Below are 18,432 nucleotides of genomic sequence, written 5' to 3' on the forward strand. Positions count from 1 at the left end.
TATTTGTGATAAAATAGCATGTAAAGCATATTCTACTTTTGAGGCACAAACATGATTTTAGGAAAATTAGTTGATTTGGACTTGTTTTATTTTTTCATTGAATACATACATGGATAAATGAGATGCTATTGAAAAGACATTTTATTAAAGCTTAAAATTGTGAACCAACATAAAGTTAAATATATTTTCTAAAACTCACATTTTTTTTCTGCCTAGGTCTTTTTAGTTGAAATGATCAGAAAATAGTGTGAGAGGAAAGAGAAGATGGTGGTTTATGAATACAAAGTTTAAATCACTCCACTGTAGAAAAAGGTGTGCAGGCCAATAGAAAGAACAATATAACACAAAGAAAGTGAACTATCACAACTCCAGAACTCAATGAACTACATCAATCTCTGCAAATTTCTATAACCCCAAATAATATGGCACTGAGTGAGGCTATGAAAACAGAGCAAAACAAAACAGCACAAAACAAAACCAAAGAAGTGTCCAGCAGTTGATGTAATATTTCTTGAAGATTATTTCACACTTTTGGCAGAAAATTGTCAATCTTCGCATGCATATGGAAGAGACAAAACAAGGAAATTTAGAGCCAGGTGTTGAGGTCCACATCTGAAAACCCCACCACTTGGGAGGGTGAGGCAGGAGGATAATAGTTCCAGGCCAACCTGGTCAACATAGCATTACTCTGTCTAAAAAGAAATAAAGATTAGAGAATGGCTCTGTGCTAGAGCACCTACCTGGCATGGATGAGGCCCTGGATTCAATTTTTTTAAATAAAGAGAAAAGCCACACATGCATACACAAAAGAATATATTTGAAGGGAAACATGGCATACATAAATCAAAGAATTATCAGGCTTTATTAGGCTTGATCTGATTCAGTTCTCATCAACTCACAGCAAAAGTTCTGTATATTAATGAGCGAGAAGTACCAGTGAGCAAGAGGGAAACAGACCATCTTACTAACAATGAGTGAGAAGCTCTGTGTGCAGCACTGTAATATGTATGACAGCATCCTTTTTCCCCTCTCTAAGCATGACAGATGCAGGCAGGAACCACTCCTGGAATGCAGTGTGAGCATGTGTGACAGTGACAGAGGTGTCCAGAACATCAGTAAAGGTTGGAAGGGGCTGCTTCAGCTGGGTACCAGTAGAGCTTCTCCCTGGATCTGGCTTCTGAGTTGATCTTGAACATGAGGAAAGATGAAGATCCTTTAGTTGGCCATACTGTAATTATGTTCCAGAAGCTTCTCCTAGAAACTTAATTTAGTAATAATCTTCCACTCTTGATATCTGATCACACTTTATATCTGATTCTATTCCTCATTCCTCACCATCCCTTAAGTGATATCTGATCACTCTGGTGTTTTCTGCAAGAATAGTATCAGGTGGATTTACCCAGAATCTCATTACCCCTGATGTTTCCTTTCAGTCTTCTTCTATCCACTGACCGCACCCTGCTCCTTGGCTGTAAATTCCCATGTGTCCATGCTGCACTCCAAATCCAGCACAAACTCTCTCTCCCACTGCAAGGCCTGTTGCAGCAGTTGCTGTACCTACTGACATGGTCCTGAATAAAGTCTACCTTAAGGCACTTTAACAAACGTTGTTGAATATTTTTTGCTTTAACAGCAGAAATTAGATCAACAGGAAGGGAATATTAGACATGGAGGCTTTTTTGAGAATCATTTGATTTGATGAAGTTGAAGTACTAAGTAATTATAGGGCCAGTAGTACTGAAAAACCAAAGACCATGTAGTAAAATGCCAGTCTGTTATCTAATGTTTTTAAAGATTTTCTTGAAAATAACATTATTACATTATATCAAAGGGGAGAGAAACCTGCATTAATCTGATCAGAAATAGAAATGCCTGAAGATAGTGCCTGGGAATCCTAAAATTCCAGTTATAAGGCAAGTGGCTCCCATGAGATCTGTGGTTCACATGGCATTGAGTCATCTTACAATTTAAATAAGTGTTGTCACCCTCTTGTTTAAATCCCAGATTCCCAATAAAGCCCCTATGAAAGCCCAGCAGACATAGGATCATGTGCCTGACTCCCTTCCATCTTCATTTGATTATTCCAGGCCCAGAACCTTTATTTATACAGTTCTTTTTTCACGTAAGTGGTGCCACTCTTGCTTCAGGCTTTAGAGGGGCCCTCCTTGTAGGGTACCATCTTCCCTAATCCTATTCTTACATGTCACTCACCACTCTTAAGGTCAGGGTCTAAATCTATTTGTAATTAATTAAGTTACTAAACAGTCTCATATATGAAAAACAATAATTCAGGACAGATACAATGAGCATTTAAATAGAGAAAAGAGTGATGTATGAACTAAGAGGTGGAACACTACCATCAAGAGCAGTAAGGGAAGGCCAAGTCGGGGGAGGGATGCATGCAGGTGATGGTGATATTCATGTAGAGACAGAATGTAACTGAAACACATTTAGATGAATGGCATGATGAACAGCCCTGGACTGTTAGGAATAGCACTTCTATGAGAGATTCCATTGGGGTGACTAGCAGAGCTGACAGAAGTGTGTAACTCAGTAGAGCGGTTTGGAGCTGGAGAGAGGGACTTAGATGCACCACATGCCAGTCTAGTTGAAGTTTGATGTGGAAAAGATTACTTGAAGAAAAAGCACAACCTAATCACAGAGAATACATGGTACAAATATGCTTCCAAAAGAAATCAGAAAGGACAAGGAGAAATCCAGAAAGAGAGGCAGTAACAAAAGTGAAGAAGGAAAGTTTTTAGAACGCCAATTGCCATAGGACCAAATGCCTGAAGGTTTGAAAGCAGAAGACAAAATGTGGCAATGAATATGAATAATTACCAACTTATATCTGTGAGATACTAAATGACCTTGGAAAAGAAAAAGTTAATAATCACAGGCTGTAGATATTGCTCAGTGGTACAGCTCACCCATGGGCAAGGCCTTGGGTTAGTTCCCCAGCACTGCTTAAAGTAGTAATAATAATTAAATACTATTAAAAATAGACAAAAGCTAATGTATACAATTGGACATAATAGTGAGCTTTATAAGTTAAAATGACTATAATGAGAAAGCTCCTTGAGCAATCTTCTAGGGCATCATTAATTAAAAAAAAAATCTGGGTGACACTTAGAAGTTTGTTCACATTGCAAACATATACCCAGCTGTCTACTTAGATTTCTGTACTTTTGGTATGTTTATTACCCTTCAGTGAAAAGTTTACTTAAATAAAAGAACTTTATGTGCATTGAAATTTAGTATGGTGAACTCTCATCATTTAACCTTTCAGCCTCTGATGCAAGGAGAAATGTTATTTCCTTTACTGTACTGATTCTCCAGATCAATTATCAATGTCTAGTCAATAATCCACCGCCCCCCGCCCCCGCCCCCGCTCCATTACAGGCATTAGCTATCTGAGAACTTTACAACCAAATGAATTATTTCTTAATGGTTCTCTAGTCTGCTGTGTAAACCAACTTACAAGAACCACAGTGATCTGCTCCAGCTTCTGGGCTCATAACACCCTGCATTCTGAGACAGACACAGACAGACAAGCACGCGCGCGCGCACCCACACACACACACACACACACGCACACACGCAGAGTGCCGCCCTCTGTGTTACTCTCATGACCATTCTTTGTTTCTGTGGCCTATCTGTAAAAAAGGAATTTTGGGTTTGTCCCTGAGAATTCCCTGACAGTTTTCCGAAGGGGATCTGGGCATTCCTGGTCTCTCCCGAGGAACATAGATTCCTCAGGAGGGTGGTGGTCCCGGGTATTCCGCGAGGCTCAGGCCCCAGCCCTCTCGGGGCTCACAGCACTGAGTGTGGGCGAGGCTGCTTCCTGCTCCGCTGCTCCCGCAGCCCGAGCCCTGCGTCGTGACGCTAGCGTTTGCACCGGGTCCCTGCCCGCTGGCGCTGGACCTGGTCCCCGCCCTCAGCCCCTGACCGTGGGAACAGCGCCCTCCCAGGCAGGGGAGTTGATCGCCTGGAAAGGGGAGCGGCGGCCGGACAGGTGCAGTACAGGTGGGGAATAGTGCCGTGTCCTCACAGAGCCCCCAGCGCGGGAGGGGTGGGGAGTCATGGAGGCTCTGACTGAAAAAGGGGGACTTGGGAAGGAGGCAGCCAAGACAGCAGTCGGGGTAAGGGCTTCAAGATTGCCACGGAACTGCAAGCCAGGCATGGTGACTCCTGTGGTCGCAGCTGATGGAGAAATGAAGACAAGAGGGTCACTGGAGCGCAGAAGCCACCGCATCTCAAGGCAGGGTGGTGGTAGGGGTGGGGGTAATAATAATAGCACCGTAGAGCTGCTTGGAGTCAGTTTTGAGGGACGCTGCCTCTTGAGGGCGCGTTTCCAACATCTGGCTGACTCACAGCCTCTATCCGGGGCTGCCTGCGCGTCCCAGACTGGAGCCCTTGGTTAGAATTGCAATAATACTGAGCTCAGTGATTATGTGGCAGGAAAGCTCAGTGAGTATTGTGTATACATTTTGTTAGAAAAATAGCACACTCTTCTATAGAGATGACTGAGTACCAAATAGAAATTAAAAACTCAATGGTTTGTTGGAAGATGACGTTGTGCAATGATTCTGGGTCTGGATGTGTGCAGTGGAGCTACGCTGGAGTGGAAAGCATGCTGTTTCTTCAGAAAAGCTTTTTCTGACATTTACTTCTGTGGGAAATGTATTGTGCTAATGTCACACAGAGATGCAGAGAAGACAGAAGAATGGCAATGGGAGCACATCCTCAGTGCTACCCATAGCACACAGCAGTACATGTTCTTAGTGTGCTTTCTGAGATGGCTTGCTGTAATTATCATTGTCCTTACCCTAAGTATTATAGGACACATTTAGATGCTAAGATCCTCTGATCCCATATGCTGCTGTTTAATGTCTGGTTCTTCTTTGGCAATAAACCTAGATATTATGGAGGGATAGGTGGATCCTATATTCTCAAAATACTTCTGTAAAGAGTTTTTAAGTATAGTTTTTTATTTTCAATTGCCACAAGTAACTGATAATACATATGGTGCTCAGTGTGGTATTCAGTATACATGTAGAATGTGCAGTGATTACATCAGCATAGTTGGCATTTCTGTTACCTCACAAATTTTGACAGTTTTTGATGGGAGTATGGCAGTAGCTGAAGACTGTGTCAAGTTGGCAGGTTCATACTGTGTTGTTTAGTGTGGCAATAATTTTAAATTGAAATGTTTTAGTAAAAATTAAAGAACCTAATGGCCACCCTACCTGTATCTATAGGTTTTACAGGAAAATAAAGTTCATCCTTTAAAAAAATAAAGTTCATTCTTTAAAAAATATCAATGCTCAGCTCACTTCAGGATGTGAATCCAAAATTGATGCCTAAAGGATTTTGGTTTCACAATTTTTTTCTTTTCAATAATAGCTTTATTGTGATATAATTTACATTCCATACCATTCACTAAAATGCACAATTTGGATGATATTAGTATATTCAGAGTTGTGCTAGCATCACATTTCCATCACCATCTCTTCCCAAAACTCATACTTGTAAGCAGCTATTTCCCACTGATTGGGAGTCTGAGAAGAGTGTATATCTAATTTTGGACTATGTAACTTACTGGCAGAAATAAATAAAACATCCAGGGAATAATATTCAAAGCTAGTAGTATACTAGTTGTTTAAACTGGGGATGGATGGGCATGTATGGAGCAAAATTGCTATTCCACCTTCTTCTCTCCTTCTGAACTCCCTGAATATTTTCCTAAGAAGGGTGAATAAAATTTTGGCAAGGTTAGAGACCCTGTTGATGCTGAACTTCATTGAACCCTAGCTCAATCCCATGGGCTTGATATTGAAATGACCTTGTTACTATATGCAATGGGGTCTGGCTGGAAGTGAGACCTTAGGCCCAGGTAGCATTGCAAATTCACATTAATTTAGTTCTTCATGTTATCCAGAAATGTGAAAAAGAAGTGCTTAGAATGTAAGAAGTGATCTCTGTCTGAAGCCACAGGATGTAAGTATCTTACAAAGAAAAGGCCTATAGCCTCATATGGTAGCTGCATACCTATAATCCCAGCTACTGAAGTGACTGAGGCAAAAAGGCTGCAAGTTTAAGGCCAGCCTGTGCAACTTAATGAGGACATATCTCAAAATAAAATTTAAAAATGAGCATGTGGTTCAGAGGTAGAGCATTTGCCTAGCATGTGTATGTCCCCATTTCAGTCCTCAGTACTGGAAAACAAATACCCAAAACAAAAGTAACAATCTAAAAGGTATGTGAACTTAGCTTATCCTCTTCTAGAAGGTCAGTTCCTTCTTATTCTGTTCATCAGCAGTGCCTCAATCTGCAAGATCTTACTTGAACCTAGGGTGGAGAAGAGAATGGACAGCAAAGTAAAAAGGGAAAATAGACAAAACTATCTCACTTTATGTTAAGCATTATTCTGGAATGAAGATATTTGGATGCTTAAAATAGTAAAAAGAACTGTCCTTAATATTCATGTGAGTGTTTACTGTGACAACCATCATCATACTCACACTTTAGGTAGTGATTTTAGTTCCACAGTAAGAAAATAGTAGATGAGGAAATTGAGATTTCTCAGCATCACTCATAGTTGGGACAAAGTAGGGGGCTGATGGTGTAGGTCAGTGTTTGAGTATATTCTTTGTATATGTGATTACTTAGCACCAAAAAAAACTCCCCACATAAACAGAAAACAACCACCACCAACAATAAACAACAAAAGAGCTATTACAAACCCTTCCACACAAGTTGTTTTAGTCCCATATGTATATATGAGGAAGATGAGTTCAGTGGAGACAAAACTTTCATTAAAGTTCACTGTGTCTTTCCATTTGTCTGTCTGTCCTTACTTTTTTTCTTTTCTCTTTTGCCCCTCCGTTTTTCTCTCCCTATCCCCTCCTTCCTCCCTTTCTTACCCTATTTACTTCTTCCTTTATTTTTGTTCTTCTTCTTTTCCATAGAAAAGAACTCCTACATGTTCAGGTCAGCAGAACAGCTCATCAAAATGGCATGGAAGGAGGAGAAAGGAGGGTAAGTCTCTTCAGGTCTGGATGACAATGTTTTTTCCTGAGATCAGCAAATACATAAGTTTGTCCGGAGTGAGCTATATTTCTTGGGGGAAGTCTTGAAGTCAACTGGGACACTTATGGGACATTAAATTAATTCAGTGATAGGAGTTAATTCAGGTGATTTTTTAATCCTGAAAATAAGGTATATGTTGACCTACCTCCTTTAATAAATAACTCATTTCTAATTCCTAACTGTTCTTATAAATACAGAAATATCACAATGTCAGTAACCTGGGAAAGAAGATTTGCCCATTATTTTGATGTATACTCACCATGTTAGGGAAGCCTTAGAGACTTGACTTTTAGTTCTAGCAACCTTCCATCACTTGAATTTACAGTCTTTTAAATCCTTGTCTCCTGTTCCATGACATGAAAATGATGTTACTGTGGTACAGTATATATACATTTAGTCCTCCTTTCCATCCCTGGCACAGGATCTTGAAATCCTTGGAATTTCCAGAGTAACAAGAATGTCTTGTTTCCCATAATGAGGTCTAGTCCCAAAGCCAGATACATGCTAGGCATGTACTCTACCTGTGAGGTATACCTCTATTCCAAAAGAGGCCAGTTTGATCACACCTGAGCTTATGCTAGAGACATAGTCTATGCTGAGCCTCAAGACAGCCTCAGCTAGGGGTGGTCTCCACAAAGACCTAAGGATTAGAAGGCTAGGAATTTCAGCCTCACATATGGACTTTTGGGAAAGGGAGTTGGGTCTGGAGGTCAAGCTTTATAAAAGCTCTAAGGAATAAGATTAGATGAGCTTCTCCCTAGTGAATACATCTATGTCCAGGGAGGAGGCATATTATGGTTTATATCTAGATGTCCCCCCAACACCTCTTGGGCTCATAGGTGATGCCTTGGGGAGGTAATTAGATCATGGGGTGTGATACTTATCAGTCGATTAGTCCACTGGTGAGTTTGTAGCTAAATGTGGTTTGTAAGGAAGTTGCTGGTTGGAGGAGGTGTGTTACTGGGGTGTAACCTGGAAGGGCATATCTCCCTCCCTCCTCCCCTGGTATTGCTTTCTAATTCCTGCCTACCATGCCATGAGCTATTCTCCTCTGCTATGGCACTCTGCCTTCTTGGAGCATTCCAACTATAAAATGAAATCTCAACAAACTGTGAGCCAAAATAAACCTTTTCTTCTTAAGTCATGGGTATCAGTTATTATGTCTCAGCAATGAGAAAGTAACAGACAGATTTTGATGCTAGAGAAATGGGGTTATTGCTGTGATGTTACCTGACCATATGGTTCAGAAGTCTTTGGATATTAGAGCTTACGAGAGGAGTTTAATAAAGATTTGGAGATGCTGGCTAGAGAAGCAGCCCTAGAATGCTGAGAACTCAGTTGATGGGAGAGTCTGGGTCAGAGCTAGAAGACCAGAATATTTACTACTGTACAGTGCAGCCAGAGTAGACCAGGCTCAAGAGGTTTCAGTTGGAAAGAACTCCATTAGCCATTGAACTCCAGGCCATGTGTGTTATACTGTGGCAGAAAATTTGTCTAAATTTTTCTTGGGTCCAAAGACTTTACAGAAGACTGAGATTAAAGGTGGTAGGCTAATTAATCTACCAGAAGAAGTTTATTGAGGCTGTGGCATGGCTACTGTTGGGGGTCTTTTAGCCAGGTCTACATTGAGAATCAAGAACAAACAGCCTACCTGAATGATTTAAAAGGGTTGAGTCTGACCAGAAGGAAACTCTGTTAAAGTTGGGGGCCTGAGAAGATGGAGCACAGGAGAGCTTTATTTTTAAAAAAGATTGGCTTTAAAAAGCCAAGTACCTTGGAACAGGACAACAGAAATGATGGCCTAAGAGTGTAACAGGAACCAGCAGGACTCCACCATTTGAGGCTTAAAATTACAAAGGTGAAAGACTTTGCTGGAAGAGGAGAATCCTAGGGGACTATGCTCCAAATGTGTACATCATAGGAAATGGGAGTAGATTTAGCCTAATGCAGTTCATTCTGCTTAGCCATCCAGGTGCACAGAGGCCTCTGCAACCACCAGTAAGATGTAGAAGTGCTCAGCCACTATTCCAGCAGGCAGCAGACCTGGGTATCATTCACATGGTGCTGGTTTTAGGTGCATGCAGAATGCCAGAGTTGTGGGCTCAGGAAGGTTTCCACCCAATTTCTGAAGAAGCCTTGGAATGCCAGAGTGTCCCTGAGAGGGCAGTGCGTGAAGTTGTGAGTATGAAGCTGAAAGTGCATTGGAGACCACAGAAAGTTGGAGAAGCCAGGAACATGGAACATCTGAGGAAAAGTGCAAGGAGTGAGGAAAGCCAGCCCAAGAAAGAAGCCATGAGGCCTACAACCACTAGCAGTCCCATAGAGCCAGGGCTGCTAAAGTCCTTTGGATTTCACATCTCATAACAAATTGCCTTGGGTCTTGGACCTGGAATTACGAGATTTAATATTTGCCTTGATGGATTTCAGTCTTGCTTTGGTCCCATGGCTTTCTAGCCCATATCTACTCTTTGGAATGAGAGTGTCTATCCTGTGCCATTGTATATTGGAAGTGTTTAACTTTTTTTTTGATCTTTGTAGGGGCTCACAACTGAGAGTTTGTCTTAAATCTTAGAGGAGACTGAACTGGGATGTTTCAACAATTTTGAAACTGGTAGGACTTTGGAAACTCTTAGAGATGGACTAACTGTATTTTGCCTAAAGGGATGTGCATGAGTCTTTTGAGGGCCAGGAGTGGAATGTTATGATTTGTATCTGCATGTCCCACCAAAGCCTCATGAACCCATAGGTGATGCTTTGAAAAGTTATTGGATCATGGGGACACTCATCAGTGGATTAATTTATAGCCAAATAAGATTTGGAAGGTGATGCCTGGTTGGAGCTGGTGGGTCACTGAGGGTGTGGCCTCCCTTATTTCTTCTCCATTTCCTGGTTCCCATGCCAGGAGCTAGTCTTCTCTGCCATGCTCCTCCACCATGCATGCCAACTATGGACTGAAACCTCTACAAATTGTGAGCCAAAATAAACCTTTCCTATTTAAGTTGTGGGTATTGGGTATTGTGTCTCAGCAATGAGAATGGAACTAAGGCAAGGCACTTCCCAACCCTATTGGAACAGAAGTTCTCTTGCTGAGGACCCTTTTAGTGTATATATATATATATATTGTATTCTGGCAATTCACTTGTATCATTTGTATTATCCTTTTTTATCATCAAGTAAATGGAAATGAAGTGAGCTCTTGGGTTTTTTGAGCCATTCTACCAAAATAATTGTTATAGCTTGTGTCTAGATGTACCCCCCCAAAGCCTCAGGCAGTCATAGGTGGGGCTTTATTTTCAGAGGTAGCTGAATCTAGAGTGTGTGATTGATTCATGGTGCAATGCTAGGCTCAAGGGCACTAAGATTAAGGGTGTAAGCACTACCTGCCCTAAGTAGTCTGTGTTACAGATGGCACACATGAATCCATTCATTTAAATAGGCTTTTTTTTGTTGTTGTGAGGAAAAGAAAAGTTTATTCCAGTGAACAAGAACTAAAATCAGGGAGATTCTAGAAGCTAGCAGGGAAAGAAAACTATACTTATATAGATTTGGGGGGAGTGGATGTAATCATAAGGAATGTTTATGATTTGGATGCCCAAGGACAGTCTGCTTAGGTGTGTTGACAATCACTGGACTTCTCAGCACCAGAGGGGTTATATATTTCGTTTTGAGTCCATTTGTCCTATTTACTGAGAAGCTGCTGTTGTTTTGTGAAAGCAGCCTGTTTGCTTCATCCTGTTCATTTAGGCCAGGCCAGACAGTCTGAATAAGATAATAGGGGCAGAAAGACTGCTAAGTTCCCTTCTTGCTTTGCTACCTTTGATCCACCATGAACTGTTGCTTCTCTGCAATGTGCCCCCCTGCCTTGGAGCCAGAGGATTATGGACTGAAATCTCTACAAACTGTGAAGAAATAAACCTTTTTTCCTTTAATTTTGGGTGTTTGGAGTTTTGTTTCAGAACAAGAAAAGTAACTAACACAAAAGAATCCATCCCAAGGAGGGGTTTGTGTGAATCATGACTTATAGCCCATCAGAAGCATAGGTGACAGCCCATTATTTAGATTGCTGTCTGAAATACAGGGCTAGTTGTGGGACTGAGCTCTCAACCTGTGAGATCTGATACTCTCTCCAGGTAGATAATGACAATTTTTCTATATGAAGTATTGAATCCAGGGCATTCACATTGATTTATATCATAGTCTTTTTAATTCTTTTACTTTGAGACAGGGACTGTAAGTTGCTAAATTGCCCAGTGTGGGCTTAAACTTGTGATTACCTTGTTATTGACAGATTTGAATTGAATTATTGAATATTGAACTGGTAGGCATTGGAAGTCTGCTTGTGGGGCTCACCTTTAACATCCAGTTACAGATGTGTCATGTTGTGAGAGCAAACAGTCCATCTGTTGTCCAACATACCCTATGAAATTTTCATCAGGTAAAACATATGTGATTCAGAAACTATAAAGCAGTAGTCTACTTTTAGTTAAAAATCTAAGTGCTACATTGCTTACACCAAACCACTCACCCACCTCCATCCTCAAATCTAGCACCCCAATAGATAATTCAAATGGCTTAATTTATCAACACTGAGCAATGGTTACTCTTTCTTCATACTTTCAACCTAACAGGGAAGAGATACAAGTATTTCTGAATAGTTTACTAAACTGTAAGCCTCATGCTCTCTTCTTTCTTGGTATGACAGTGATATCCCCTCAAGCTTGATTTCTATCAGGATCTGATGGCTCTGATAATCACCTGAATTTCAGAGAATCATTACTATGCCAGAGAAACAAGGAAAAGATGCTTTTGATATACATTCTTTATAAAACCACCTTTTCCATAAGACAGCTTTGACTGAGTTGTTTAGGTTTTGATAATGAAAATTTTAAGAACAAAAATGGCAAGTTAAATCTAGCATTATGCTTCCATTATAAAGACTGAAAAGTGTTACTCACTTTAATATTTATTTTAATTTTGATGTAACTATGAACTTACTGAAAAATTGCAGAAAATAAAAAAAGAATACAGAGCATTTTATATAACACCTTGCATAATTATATTACAATTGTCAAAACTAATAGTTGACATCAACTCAAAACCATAGCACTAGTAGATTGACTAATAACTATATCATTAAATAAAGACTTTATCTTGATCTCTCTGGTCTTTCCACTATCCTTTTGCTGTCCTGAATCCAATCCAGGTTCTCACATTGCAGTTAACTACCATTTATCTAATCCGCTGCAATTGGTGATGATTCCTCAGTCTTGTTTCTTTCAGGATCTTGATTTGAATAAAGGCATCAGTCTGTTGGATTGTAAATTTCATCTCATTAGTGCTTATTGGATGTTTTCCTGATGAGTTGATTTAGGTTCTACCTTTGGAGAAAATGCCTCAGAACTAAGGAGCCCTTTTCAGATCATTATATTAGAATTTTGTGATGTTGATATAGCATATTACTGTTGTTGTTAATCTTCTTTAAGGTGGTGTTTGCCAGGATCTCAACAGGGACTTATTATTTTCCCTTTTATAATTAATAAGCATCTTGGCAGAGAAACTTGTATTATGTAAACATTCTGTTTCTCCTAAGTTTCTTTTCCTTAATTTTTGCAGAAATTAATTTTTCATTTTTTCTACATTTTAAAATTACTCTGTAAGGAAGAACTTCCCCTTGTCCCTTGTCTATTCAACTATTTTAATCAATACCAACTCATAGATGCTTGTTTTATTATATGAAGTATATGCCAGGAGTATTGTTATTTAATTTGTCTTCAAATTGTTTCAGCTTTCATCACCAGGACCTTTCTTTCCTGTTGAGCTCCAGGGCATTTTGATATACTACTTTCCTTTTTCAAAAGGCATTTTATTACCTCCTGCTGTCACAAAGTGTACCAGGCTCATTTAGCATTTTCTTGTCCTAACCCTGGAGTGATCTATTTCTACAAAGCAATGTGATTATGTTTGAAACAATATTTAAAAACATTATCCAGGAAATAAGTGTGCTGCTTGAAGTTACTTTTGGGTTTTTAAAAAATATGGCACTGAAAGTTGAATCCTGTTACTGTATTTAGGTGTTCTAGTCCCACTGTCTTGTATAGGAATGGATGATATTTCTTGGGTGTTTATTTCCAGTTGTTACCTTTTATTAGTGGGAAATCTTACAAAAATTTCATTTCCATCTTGATTCAGTGATTTAGTTAAAGTAAAGCAGTATGTTTCATAATTCATTCAACATGTCTTGGAAAGAAGTTTAGAAATATTCCCAGTGGTTGTATATCAAATGGGGTGGCTGTAGAAAAGATGATTGGGGTTGAACCTTACATACTTTGGAAAGTTCTGAGGACTTAAGCAGATGGTTTATAAGGTCCTCATTATAGAGGTGTGAGGTTTCTAAATTATTTGAACCTCTCACTGTGACTGGAGAATGGAATTTTGGTTTTTGTCATTCGTTGTGTTCACATAATAAAGTTCAGGTATTTACCTTTAATTTCTTAGACAGCAATTATTAAATGACTTCCTATTTTTTCAGTTTTGATAGAAAATGAATATTTTAAATGATATATTTTTGGGTATAGAAACAATTACTCGGTGATTACTTTTTTTATTAGCTGTTTGGTTATTCCATGCTAGTGGTGTTTTCTTGAATTTATCCTGTTTTGTATTTGTAGCGCTTCTTCAATCTATAGCTTCACCTGTTCATCAATTTTAGAAAATACTTGGACATTATTCCTATAAATGTTGATTCTATTCTTTTTTTCTCTACATAATCTCTGGTGGCACATGTGAGAGACCCACTTCTTCATGTCCAATATTTTCTATGCACTTTCAGGTTACCTTTTGTTGTTATATTTTTTTCTGAGTATATTTATCATAGCATCTTCATTTCTCATCACAGAGACACAACACCTGATACCTGCAAATTCAAGGAGGAGAAGTTTATTTTTGTCTGACAGCTTGCATATGCTTCTGTCCATAGTGGGCTGGCTCCAAGGCAGGGCAGCATGGCAGAGGGGCAGGGCAGAGGAGAAACAGCTCATGGCATGGTGGCAGGAAGCAGAGAGCGATCAAGGGAGGAGAAAGGCAGATAGATCTTGCCAGGCTACATCCTCAATAACCTACATCCCCCAACCACATTTCATCTCTGTTATGGCTTATATTTAGATGTGCCCCCCCAAAGCCTCATGGGCTCATAGATGGGGCTGGATTTAGTGCATGTGATACTGGAATTAAGAGTGTATAGTAGTAAATTAATCCACTGACTGGAATTAGCATAGTTCTGGCTGTGGATAGTGGAAGCTCCGCCCTGGGTGTGGACAGCACCAATCAATAGGTGTATAACCTGGGTAGGCTATAAAGGGAGAGAAGAAAGGCAGGCTTGCTGCTGCCTCCTGCCTGCCACACCATGAAATGTTTCTCTCCTGTGATGCCCCTCTGCCATGCAACCTTGCCTTGGAGCCAGCCAACTATGGACTGAAACCTCTACAAATTGTGAGCTGAAATAAATTTTCCTTTGTTTAACTTGTGAGTATTGGGTATTTGTCTGCTGAGAAAAGTAACTAAGAGAACCTCACAACATCACATTTAGCCATAAAATCATTAGTGGATTAATCCATTGATAAGTATGTAACCCCCATGATCCAATCACCTCCCCTAAGCCCTACCTATCAGTACATGAGGCTTTGGAAGGACATACCGATATAAATCATAACATTTTGCCCCTGGCCCTCGAGAGACTCATGTGCATCCCTTTATGCAAAATGTGTATCCCTCTATACAAAATTTAGTCCAACTCTAATAGTTGCCACAGTCCTAATAGTTTCAGGATTGCTGAAATGCCCAAGTCCAAACTTTTAGCTGTGAGTCCCCATAAAAATGAAAAGAAAGTTAAACATTGCCTACATTTAAAAAAAAGCATAAGGTAAACATCCCCATTCCAAAAGGGAGAAGCAGAGGAATATGAAGGAATGGAACCAAAGGAAGATCTAAATCCAGCAGACCAAACATTAAATCTTGTAATTCCATGTCCCACACCTGGAGCATGCTGTGGTATAATATGAATTCCAAGGGAGGTGAGTGGCTTGACCCCTTTGGCATTGCTGGTGGCTGTAGCTTTCATGGCTTCTTTGTTGGACTGCTTTGCTCACTCCTAATGGCATTCCTCTGATGTTTCATGTTCCTTGCTTCTCCAACTTTTTGGAGTCGCCACAGCACTTTCTGCTTCACACCCACAGCTTTATGAACTGCCCTCTCAGAAGCACACTTCTTGGCCTCCCAGGTCTTCTTCTGAAATCTTGGAAGAAGCTTTCCTGAGCTCACAACTCTTGCATTGTGCAAGTGATTAAAACCAAGACCATGTGGATGACCCCAAGGTCTGCTGCTAGCTGAAGCAGTAGCTGAGCCCTTTTGCATCTTGCTGGTAGTTGTAGAGATCTGTGTGTGTGTGGACACCCGAGCACAGTGAACTGAATTCTGGGGAATAATTTCTATTCCTTAGGTTGCTGCCACTCTACAACATACGCTTCACCTCTCTTGTTAAAGCAAAGTCTTTCAGTTTTGTAGTGTGAGCATCTAAAGGGTATAGCCTTGCTGATTCCTCACATTCCCTCAAGGTATTTTTCTTATTGTCCTGTTCCAAAGTACTTGGCTTCTTTTTAATGCTAATATTTTCTGCAACCAAATTCTCTGTTCCATCTTTGCAGGCCCCAACTGTACCAGAGCTTCCCTTCTATTCATACTCAAAACTTTAAAAATTATTCTGCTGGGCCATTTGCTCTTGATTCTCAATGTAGACCTGCCTAAAAGCCACCAGTTGTATCCAAGCCACAGCCTCAAGATTTGGCTACCTTGAAATTTTCTCTGCCAGATTAATTAGTCCACTACCCTTAATCTCAGTCTTCCACAAAATCTCTGGGCATGTGCAACATGCAGATAATTTTCTGCCAGAGCACAACACATGACCTGGAAATCATCTTCTAGTGGAGTTCTTCTTCCCAACTGAAACCTCTTGAGCCTGGTCTTTCCTGGCTGAATTATAGTCAACATTTTAGTCTTCTGAGCTCTGACCAGAATCTCCCATTAAGCTTGGCTCACAGCATTCTAGGGCTGCTTTTATAGCTGGCATCTCCAAACCTTTCCAAATTCCTCTCACAAGCCAGTTTCAAAAGCTTCTGAACCACATGCTCAGGTGGTGTCAAAGCAATGAGCCCACTTCTGGTACTAAATCTGTCTTAGTTACTTTCTCATCACTGAGGCACAATACCAGATGCCTGCAAATTAAGTAGGAGAGGTTTATTTTGGCTCATAGTTTGTAGAGGTTTCAGTTAATAGTTGGCTGGCTCCAAAGCAGGGCAGCATAGCAAAGGCCCATTGAGAGGAGAAACGGCTCATGGCATGATGGCAGGAAACACAGAGTAATGAAGGGAGGAAGAAGAGAAATATACTCTTCCAGGCCATGACCTCAATATTCTACCTCCTCTGACCAGGCTTCATCTCCCAGTATTACATTGAGCTATAAACTCATTGGTGAACTAATCTACTGATAGTATCATGCCATCATGCCACCACAATCCAAATATTTCCCCAAAGCCCCATACCTATGAGCACATGACAATTTGGGTGAACATTCCTATATAAAATGTAACACATACTGATAATTTTCATCACTTAGAGTTTTCATCTTGGTTGTTTTCTACATAGCATTCTTCGGGTTTACCAGCTCTATTTCCTAAACCTTGTTTAAACTCCTGCTAAGCTCATGTGCTGAATTTTTACTATTTAATATACTCTGGTTCTTAGGTCATAATCTGTATTTTCATTGCTTTCTTGAACATATTAATCAGTTGTCTTCATGTTATTATTTGATAACTCCAGTCTAGATTACCTGTTGGTCTATTTTTCTACTCTTAATTTGGAAATTTAAATCTTATTTTCTGGCATGTATGGAAATTTCTCACTGAAAGTTTGGATCACAATAACTCTTTGAGAATGATATTACCATTTATTTAGGAAAATTTCAGTAGATTATATTTATGGAACAGAAGCTGATCTATTTTTTGGGTTGTCCATATTCCCAGGCTTTAGTGGTTTCAGAACTCAAAGCTTGGAGATTCTAAGGCTCCTCATCATGTTTACAATTTTTAGTCCAAATTTTGTTTTCCTAGTCAAGTGACTGCGAAGTATTTGCTCAGATATATTACAGAATTTAGGAAGAACTCTCCCAGGAGATTCTGCTTCATTTACCTGAGATTTCCCCATATGGTTTCAGTTTGTGCAAATGCCAGGAGAAGAAAACACAAGCTGATGGTTTTGCTTTAGTTCAGGCCTTTTCTTCCCAGAAATTTTGTTCCTCAACTCCTGGCAGCTTTAGTTTCTCTCCTTGGAGAGCTCTTCACCCAGTTGCTTCTCATGTTTTGTCTGTTTTTGTGGCTGCCCTCATGGTGATGATTTCTTTGAAGCTGCTGGCGAAACATGACAGAGAAAGTACTTCGTGGATGCCTTTGGCTTTTAAAAATAAAAAATAATTTTATACTTTTTACCTACTTTAAAAGTTCAGTTCACCTAAATTTTTTACTGTAATTAAATCTCTAAGGAGTCTTTTGTAACTTGTTTAATAAAACTTTGAAAACTTTTAATAAACAATATTAACTTTTAATGTTAAAACTTAAAGCTGTATTATTTTTTGTTTTGATTTCCTTAATCATTTTATAATTAATTTTACATTTCTTTAAAAATCTAGTATATTTGCCCATTGAGGAATAAATTTTGACCTTGGGACCATTTTGGAGTTCAACTTATTAGTTGATTGAAGGTATATATCACTACAGATGTAAAGTCTAGTTGTTTAAATTCAGACAAATTTCCTCTATGAATGCTGGTCTAAGTCCTTTGTGATATTAACCATATCATAAATCCAAAATTAAAATGAGATACAAGAGGTATAATGATGACCATGTAATTGTCCCTGAACATTAAGCTGGATCAGTTTAACACAAACCCATCTTTTTTCACTTTTCATGAGTTTTTAGTAATATTCATACTCTTTACTTATTAGGATCCATTTGCTTCTTAGAAGTTTGATCTTTAATTGGAATGCATGTACTCACAGGTGCATCTGCCTTCCATTATAAATTCTAAGATTATCGTAGTGATGTAAGCTGGTGATTCATAAGGAATTTCTCATTACAATGCCATTTAAAACAAATTTGATTTAAATGTATTGTATGTAGGGGTATGATCTAATTTATTGGGTATGTCAACTATCTGTTGCTTTTCCCTCTAAAAATGTAGAAACTCTCCAGAAGTTTTTAATAAATGGCAATTTTTTTATTCCAATGTTACAAA

At 39.4% G+C, this 18,432-nt stretch overlaps 1 protein-coding gene across 1 annotated transcript; it reads left to right on the top strand.

The window, feature by feature from the left end:
- The first annotated feature begins 970 nt into the window (after positions 1-970).
- LOC147827134 (uncharacterized) lies at positions 971-16,911 on the top strand. Its single transcript, XM_087215792.1, has 4 exons — positions 971-1,121; positions 3,703-4,026; positions 6,972-7,041; positions 9,057-16,911. The coding sequence occupies exons 1-4, from the start codon at positions 971-973 to the stop codon at positions 9,454-9,456; spliced, it is 945 nt and encodes a 314-aa protein (XP_087071918.1). The 3' UTR covers positions 9,457-16,911.
- Positions 16,912-18,432: the final 1,521 nt, after the last annotated feature.

Source organism: Heterocephalus glaber, unplaced genomic scaffold (genome assembly GCF_053883595.1).
Source record: "Heterocephalus glaber isolate CG9 unplaced genomic scaffold, H.glaber_assembly_v1.0 deba00001454, whole genome shotgun sequence".
Lineage (NCBI taxonomy): Eukaryota > Metazoa > Chordata > Mammalia > Rodentia > Bathyergidae > Heterocephalus > Heterocephalus glaber.

Coding starts and splice junctions, on each gene's coding strand:
- LOC147827134 (XM_087215792.1), top strand. CDS start 971: ATGAGTGAGAAGCTCTGTGTGCAGCACTGTAATATGTATGACAGCATC. Junction 1,122..3,702: donor TGTCCAGAACATCAGTAAAG/GTTGGAAGGGGC, acceptor ATTCCCTGACAG/TTTTCCGAAGGGGATCTGGG. Junction 4,027..6,971: donor GCCGGACAGGTGCAGTACAG/GTGGGGAATAGT, acceptor TCTTTTCCATAG/AAAAGAACTCCTACATGTTC.